This window comes from Melospiza melodia, chromosome 1 (genome assembly GCF_035770615.1).
Source record: "Melospiza melodia melodia isolate bMelMel2 chromosome 1, bMelMel2.pri, whole genome shotgun sequence".
NCBI classification, from domain to species: Eukaryota; Metazoa; Chordata; class Aves; order Passeriformes; family Passerellidae; genus Melospiza; species Melospiza melodia.
The window spans coordinates 17224481-17233018 of NC_086194.1; the positions used below are offsets into that span (position 1 = coordinate 17224481).

The 8538-nt window shown below is 42.4% G+C and overlaps 1 protein-coding gene across 11 annotated transcripts in view; it reads left to right on the plus strand.

Annotated features, from left to right (window-relative positions):
* ABI1 (abl interactor 1) overlaps window positions 1–7741 on the plus strand; it is a 77285-nt gene extending 69544 nt beyond the window's left edge. For 6 of the 11 annotated variants that reach the window (XM_063149618.1, XM_063149546.1, XM_063149583.1 and 3 more), the window contains 2 exons: window positions 5099–5284; window positions 6855–7741. In XM_063149618.1, the coding sequence (XP_063005688.1) occupies window positions 5099–5284; window positions 6855–7030 (362 nt within the window). In that variant the 3' untranslated portion in view covers window positions 7031–7741. Of the gene's footprint in view, window positions 1–929; window positions 1017–5098; window positions 5285–6854 lie in introns of all 11 variants that reach the window. The other 5 variants (XM_063149608.1, XM_063149564.1, XM_063149537.1 and 2 more) reach the window with 1 other exon arrangement.
* Window positions 7742–8538: the final 797 nt, after the last annotated feature.

Here is an 8538-nt window from a genome sequence, read left to right on the forward strand (position 1 = left end):
GTGGCTTGCCCTACTGCTCCCATTCCCTACCTGTGCAGGGAGCAGTTGAGCACTGGTGCTGTCAGCCCAGTGTCTCTGAGCACAGGTGTGGTCACAGGTCTCATTACTCACCAGACAGGCACATATTTCATAGAAAATAAGATTGCAAGGGCTTCCTGGGCAGCTCTGCATGCTCGTGTAGCCCCTCAGAGCTGTTGAAGCCTTTGCCAGCCTTTTAGGTTGCTGGGTGCCCTCTCACCACAGAAGGCTTCATAAAGCTCCACTCTGCTCTAGACCCATCTGTTTTTTTCTACCAGCAAGCAACAAGGTCCCTTTTTTTGAGAAAAACAAAACTGCAGTAAGCAATCTGACTGCCCCTGTCCCAGCAGAGCCCAGTGGTGGGAGGTGCTCTCTGTGTGAATGTGGATTATTGATGCTAAAACATTGTGCCCCTTGCAAAAGTTGCCTTTGCTCTGTGTCAGTGCTACTGTGCTGCACTTGATACAGGGCTCCACTTTGATTTTAGAGAGGGAGTCCAGAATCCTGCAAAACATCACCTCTGCTTCTAGTAGCTCACTTTGAAAAGAGAACTGCTAAATTGAGTAATCCTTATTTAGCAGCAAGACAAAAGCTCAATTTTCTGTGCTCCCCAGGTGAGCACACAAAATGTGTGACAGAGCAGGAACCTTCACACGCAGGCTGCACTTTATTCAGCTGTTCCCTGGCTGAACACGGGCATGCTTTGCTTTTGGTCCTCCATTGGCTAACCACAAATTCAGCCTTGTTGGAAACACAAGCTTGAAGAAGGTTCTTGTGTGTGTGTGTGTTCTTGTTGTTCTTTACATACTTTGTTTTGTGGTCCTCGTTACTGACGGCTGCTTTTGTTTGTTCCCTTTTTTTTTTCCTTTGTCCATTTGACTTTCCCCATATGGTGTGTGTGTTGCTACCAGTTTCTATTGCTCCACCCCCTCCCCCTATGCCTCAGTTGACTCCACAGATACCTCTCACAGGCTTCGTGGCCAGGGTGCAGGAAAACAGTAAGTTTGGACAAGCTGAGCTGTTAAAGGGTAGAGCCTACTCTCTTGTAGCATGCATGGCTGGCAAGTCAGACTCTATTTTGTTTCCTTTTCCAGAAGCTAATACCATCTTGCATTCTAGTGTCAATATGCTATTGGAGCTGAAGGGCACACTCTTCAATATTTATAACATGTGCATGATTATTACTGACCCATTTAAGTCCTGAACTGCAAATTTATTACAGAAGTACAGTGTGAAATGTGGCATATGTTTGGTGTGAATATAAAATTGTATTTTAATTGAAAATACTAATTTCATGTTGAATCACCCTGCCTTTTCCAGTTGGGATAATTGATTAGTTTTTATTAGAAGGGCTTATGTAGACTGTCAGAACATGTAATGTGTAACCATTGATTCCAATACTGTAGCATTTTTCAGCAAGCTGTACAGTCAATTGAAAATGTGCAGTCTTAAGATCTAATGCATTACAAAGGAGCTTGTAAGGCATCTCTCCTCTCAGCAGCCTTTCATTCTCCATTTCTTTGTGGTCTCCTATTTCCCAGCTGAGCTTCTAGCAGCATAGCTCTGCTTGTTAGGTGTGTGAGAGGTGCTCTCTAGCTGTGCTGTGTTTATACTGGTAACTCTGCTTTTACCAGTACTGCTTGATTCCCTCCAGGTGAGTGTTACTGTCTCAAGTGCTAGTGCAGGTGTAAAGTCATGTTCCTGATCTGGAGATGTCCTTTTCAGTTGGAGTTTGTTGCAGTTCTGTAAACAGCAGATTAAATATGATTTAGATAGAGTATGAAGTAAATAAAAAATGCTTTTAAAGTGTTTGGGAACCATTTTGAGATTTCCTAGGATCCCAGGGGCTACTACTACACAGTTGGCTATATAGCTGCAGCATCCATTTAGGGACCCCAGGTCTGAGTAGTGTTGCTGTTCTGCTTCCCATTGGAGCTTTTAAGTGGTCATGTTCTGAGCATTCCCCATGACATCAGAGACATCTCTCTGGTTCTCTCTCAAAAAGAAGGTATATTGGTGCTGTGCTAGGTAAACTGCAAGAATCACGTCAATGTAGAATAGTGTGCCACAAAATTGTGTTGAAAACCTTTCCAAAATAGTAAGTGTAGAGGTAAACCTGCTGAAGATGAAGGTTACAGGATATCTTCACTTGCAGATAAACTTGAGAAAATTGACACCTGCTCCTGAATTGTTCTGAGTATTGTCCTCCTGGAGATAACACAGCCCTTGGAGAGCAGAGGTGAAAGGGACAGACTGACTTGTGCAAGCTAAATTGTGGATGAGACTGCAGCAAAACAGCTGAAGCTTGAAATCTGGTCATAGGAATTGTTCTTTATTTTATTTCTTTTAATAGTCCCTTGGGTTGGAAAGTTCTGTAATGAGTATGGCTTGGAGCCTGTGGCAGCCTGCGCGTACGCTCAGCAGAGCTGGCTCTAGAGGCTGCTCTTGGGTTTTGGCATTGTGTGCTGGACTTTCATCAGTCTGGTTTTCTCAAGAAGTCTCTCCTGTTAGGGAGATGTGGGTAGACTTGTCTTTTCCTTATCATAGAGATCTGCAGGTTTGGAAAACAGACTGCTTGAGAGCTTCTTTCAGAGGACAAGGACATAGAGGGCGTAGAAACTATGCAATGCCTCTTCTTTTTTTCCTGTGTTCAAACTGTGAGCATCTCCTCCAGAGAGGTTTTTCAGTGTCTGGTGCTCAGGGACAGCTGATTTAAGTTGCTGTACTCTCACACCAAGTCCTTTCACAAGGAGTCTGCTGGTCCCCATTTAAAGAGCAAGGATGGGAATGCATGCAAGAGAAGATCTCAGTCTGGAGCTATATAAATATTTGTCCTTTTACCCTTTTTCATTTGAAGTGGCTTTTTGCATGCTTTATTTCCCTCCCTTAGGAGAAGTGATGCTGTCCTAGAGTCTGGCACAGTTTAGAACCAGAAGAAGTCTAGGTTAAGGTCCAGGAGGAAAGGGGATTCTTCAATGGAGTGGCACTTGTCTAATTTTCTGTTCCATTCTCTCCCTTTGTTTAAATGCAAAGTTGAATTGTTTCAAATGTTTCCTATAAAGCTTGCAGTTCCTGCACTGCATCTCAGTTAGAGTATGTCTTGGTGCTTTCACAGTTGCATTTCCTGCTCTCTTTCCTTTTCAGATATGCAGCTTCATTGTTGAATAAATGTAACTTTTTTTGCATTTAAAATTTTTTAAAAAATTTTTTAAGGTAAGGATTTCTCAAGATCTCAAATGATTGTTGTTTCAACTCTGGTTTTTTTTTCCGTGGCTGCAGACAGAAACTAAGGGGAGAAATACATTTGTGGAAGATGTGCTAAACTGCAGCACAAAACCAGTCCATTCATAAACAGTGTTGTCATGTGTCTGTGGTGGATTAATGAAGCCTGTCTGTGAGTGCTATTCAGTAAGGGGCAGGACGTAGCATTCACTCCACCACAGACATTGTTAGTCTGTCTCCAAGTGACACAAATGGGCTTCTGTGTGGGAGAGGAATCACTAATAAATACAGTGGCAGCCAGTCTTACTGATGCAGAGAGCTGTGGGGTGTTCAGCTCAGCTGGTCAAGTTGAAGAGGAGCTGGGCTTGCAGGTGAAGAATTGGCCCTGCAAGGGAAGGGAGTGGGCTGGATGCCTGGGCTGAGGCAGAACCTGCCCCAGAGCTCCTGCCCCCTTTTGCCCTGGCAGCAGGAGCCAGAGCTGTCCCAGTGCAGCCAGCCTGACCCACACAGGACAGGGGAGCTGTGCCCCAGTCCCTTGTCAGGGGCATGGGGCTGAAGAGCAAAGATTAGGTCACCACTAGCGTAGTGACTAGCCAAAAGTAACAAGTGTTTAAGCAAACAAAACCCCTATTTCTAATCTCCAGTGCCATTGTAACTATCAGTAGTCAAAGCTTCATTCAGTGCAGTGTTGGTCTTTCTCTGTTGCTTGGCTTTCTTTTCAAAATTTGTGTGCTGGAGCTGCACATTCTGAGGCCTGATGCCCTGTTCCATCAAACCCTGCCTAGAGCAGTGGTTTTCAGCCTATGTTTTCAGTGTGCAGAATCCCAGATCTTGAAAATGAATCTGTGTTGCTATGTAACCAAACTGATGTCAGTAACAGTAGCTTCCTTTCAGTAACTTGTGGCTCCACAGTGCTTACACCAGGGCCATGTGTAGTGGACCATATCTCCCTAGGAATAGCATGAGGGACTTGATGTCCTGCATCTGAGTATGTCATCTCTCTATTTTGCTGCCAGCTGCTGTCAACGTTACTGGAAACTAATTTAATGAACTGATTTAAAAAGTGATTTGTGCCATAATGCCTTTCTCTTTTTCCCTTTCCCAAAGCAACTTGTAACTGTGCTGATTGGAGAATCTCAGGGCAGGGATTTGACATTTTGGATTATACATTTAATTCCTTGAGCACTTTTTCTCTAAGAGCAGCAGCTGCCTGTCATTGTTTTTCATTTATTGATTCCTGAATGTCACACACACAAACTAGCTGCAAGATAAGGATCTATACAAAGCTTTTCTTCTGCAGAAGGATTACTTGGCTTCCTCTTACCTGGTTAAATCTTAAAAAAAGGGAAGAGACTAGTATTTATGATCCACACCAGATCTTTTTGTTCCCTAATGCTAGCTCTGAGAGAGAAGGAATCCAAGGAAGCAGTGTTCAGAAGTAAATTGAAGTGACTGTTCTGACAAAGGATTTGTTAAAAGCCAGTCAAGCTGCTGGCCCAGTCAGGGGCTGTTGCTGCCTGGCTCAGAGGGTGCCACTGAGTCCTCCATAGCTCTCGCTGCAGCGCATGGACATTGGAGCAGGAAGCTTTCCTCTCTGCTGATGTTCAGCTTACGCCCCGCAGCATGTGCTTTGACTCTAGTAGCATTTACACATAGATTGGACCACTAATAACCAATAGAGTTGTGTGCTGTAGTTGTTAATACAAAGCCTCTGTTTCTAATCAGTGCATGGTATTATAGTGCATGCTGTGTGTGTTGTCCTCCCAGCTCTTTTATTTACAGTGTACAGCCTCAGGTTTGTTTGCATCTCCACCCTGTCTTGATTTAAGAGAAAACAATAATCTCCAAATGTTTCTAGTTGCTGATAGCCCAACTCCTCCCCCGCCGCCGCCCCCCGATGAGATGCCGATGTTTGATGACTCTCCTCCTCCTCCACCCCCACCACCTGTGGATTATGAGGATGAGGAGGCTGCTGTTGTGCAGTACAGCGATCCCTATGCAGATGGAGATCCTGCTTGGGCACCTAAAAACTACATAGAGAAAGGTAAGAGAAGCACTGCAGCTGTGTTAGTGCAGTATCAGGGGATTAATGGTGTCTGAAGGGAATGAAGGACTTAGTGTGGGTCACAAGCCATGCTTTCCTTAGTTTGTGTCTACACCTAATAATCCTTCTCTGGACAAATTATAAAATACATTCAGGTATTCTAGAATGGGTGAAAAAGCAAGTTTCTTCATGGGAAGCAGATGTAAAAATTGGATGGCTTTCATCTTTGATGAGCTGGACTGTCTGTACCTACCTCAGGATTGCTGGGCAGTCATCTAGAGATTTCTGCAAAATGGTCAGAAATTCCAAGCATTTATCTCATCAAACTAGGTTACTAGAGTCCATTATTAGACTTCGAACTATAAAATATGTTGAGGTCTCCTTGGAGATTTATCAGTGACTCCAGATCAGCAGTCTCGGCACTGTGCTTAGGTATGAAGTCACGTAGTAAACATCTCTTCCCATAAATAATGGACAAGCAGATTTCCTGCCAGTGGAGTTGTCTGTGTTGTAGCACTGACCATTTTGTCAGCAGCAGTGCTGCCAGTTTTCTCATGAGCTGGCTGGTGCTGCAGTGGTACAAAATGGGGACAGGTACTTGTGGTGTTTGTGGCAGAGCTCCTGTGTTCCCTCTTCATTTGAGCTGGACTGTGTGCAGGACATACCCAAGGGATGAAAATAACTGATACAGCACAGCATTGCTAGGCATTAAGACATCAGATAGCTGAGATTATATGTAGGTGTAAAATAGTGGATTTTTGGAATTCATAAAGCTGATCAATTGCATAAATCCGTATTAACTTTTGAAGGCTAAGGCTGTGATGTCTGAAGTCTGTATATTCACAGTGGTAGTTTTTAACTCCAGCATTGGTGGTGGCAACATTCTTCCCTTGGGGAAACCTCTGCTTTGTTAATGGCACACAGCAAGTTGGAGGTTGGTAAGAGTAAGGTAGTACCAAGCAGGTACTGAAAATAGCAGATGTTGCTTCTACACTCTTCAGCAACTTTCCTACTTGCCCTCAGTGCAGCTCCTTGAAAAGTAGTTCCAGAACTCCTGATGACACAAAAGCTCTGTGGGAATGCCCATTCATTTGTGTGCAATGGCTTTAGCAGCGAGGTGTGCAGGGCCACACTGATGTGCCAACAGGGGCCTCAGTGGAATAATTTTTGTAGAATTTTTTTGTTATGAATCAAGAGATTCATACTAAGAGATCCACATGCTATTGAGGTAATCTGGTCAGAAGTGAGTGCCACACAAGTCAGGTGTTCCCTAACTCAGCTTTTAAGTGTCCATAACCCCACTTTACCGTGTCACAGTTGGATGTACTGCTGTGCCAGCAGTTTAACTGAGTGTTCAGTTAGTCAACATGCACTTCTTAGTGCTAGCTAATGCTGCGAGGAAAGTGAAATTCCATTTTCTGGGCTTAGTGTTCAAGAGGAAAAGCACGTGAATTCATTACTGGAAATACCACAACAGCCAACTAATCTTTTAATATTTTCTGAAGTACAATTGTTTTTTAATAGTGTTGCTATTAATAAAATGCTAAATGTGTCCCTGTTTATTCCACAGTTGTTGCTATATATGACTATACAAAGGACAAAGACGATGAGCTGTCGTTTATGGAGGGTGCAATCATTTATGTGATAAAGAAGAACGATGACGGCTGGTATGAAGGAGTTTGCAATCGAGTAACTGGCTTGTTTCCTGGGAATTATGTTGAATCAATCATGCACTATGCCGATTAAAATCCTTTGCTTTTCAAAGTTTGGTCTTGTATTCAAGTCATACCATGATTATTTACAAGGGGTAACTAAAAGCTAACAGAATTGTCTTAATATACTTTCAAAAAATTGTGCCCATTTCTTCAGGCCATACTGTTTTAATGGTATGATTGAATGTCCATCTCTGAGTCTCTGGGGACAGTATGTCTTACCTGATGGCAATTTGTAAAACAAGCAACTGTCTATAACTGGTTATACTTATTTACTTATGCATTGTTAATTTTATGACCAGCCTAATTATTATGGGGAAGTAGGGTATAATATTTAATGAACCATGATCAGATTGTGCCATTACATTTTTCAGTACAGCATGGTAACTAACACTACGTTAGACTAACATATTAAAACCTGGATGAGAAGTTTAATGTTAGTGCTGGTCATATTACTTTTTGTTTAGACTCTTTGCTCATTCTTGAATTATATTTGTTTAAAGCATGCATACAAACTTATGTATTGAAATATACTTTTTTAAAAATCCAAGATGCTTCCAATTGTTGTAATCTTTACCTGGAGTATTCTCACTAAAGTCTATTACAATGAGTTGTTTGGGTCTAAGGTGTCCATGTGATTCAAAAAATGGGTGGTCTTATGTATGTGTAATTTGTACCCAAGTTTTTTTAATGAGTAAATTTACATTATGACTTTTTCCATTCATAAATATATAAGTGAACCAAAGGTCTTGTCCATTACTTTGTTGGTTGGCTTGGCAAAGAAGTTTGGAATGCTAACATAGCAAAATCATGGCTGTGTTATCCCAGGCAATGTACTAAAAAGCAAATGTTTGTAACATGACTTTATCACTGACAGAGGGAAAATAAATTAGATCTGAAACCTGAATTACATACTTATACATACTCTTAAAAGTTCTTTTCTGCCCACACTTAGTTTCAGTGAGGGTTCTTGATTGAATCCAGTTACCTGGATGCAATGAGTTGGACACCATCTGTAGCTGACAGTTCTGTGTGGGAACTGTGTGTGGCTCTGGAGCAGAGGGACAGGATCAGGCTGTCCTGCAGAGAGCACCCAGGGGAACTCAGGGACAGGAACTTGGCCATTGTTATGGGATCACAGGCAGAGATAGCCAGAGAGGGTGTGCTTTCCTGCTCTACAGATTCTGTGGCTGAAATAACCTGAGAAGGAATGTGGTAGTACTGGGTAATTACTGTGAGAGGAATGTGTCTGGGACTTCAAAGGCAGCTTCTAGGGTGCTACAGAATATATTCTATAAATGAGTGATTAAAGTGATGGAGTTGCAGGTTTGACTGGCTGGTGAATCATTCATTTTTAGTTTGAGTTAGAAATACTGAGCCTTTCATTTTCTGAACAAAAACATTCACTTGGTAACAATCTATACAATTCCAAGTGCTTCTGTTAAGTAGCCAGGGAAACATCCAAACCCCCTCTCTTCAGAGGAGTTTACCAGCTCCTGTACATGCATGCTCTCTTTATTAGTGTAAACAAGTGACATTTGG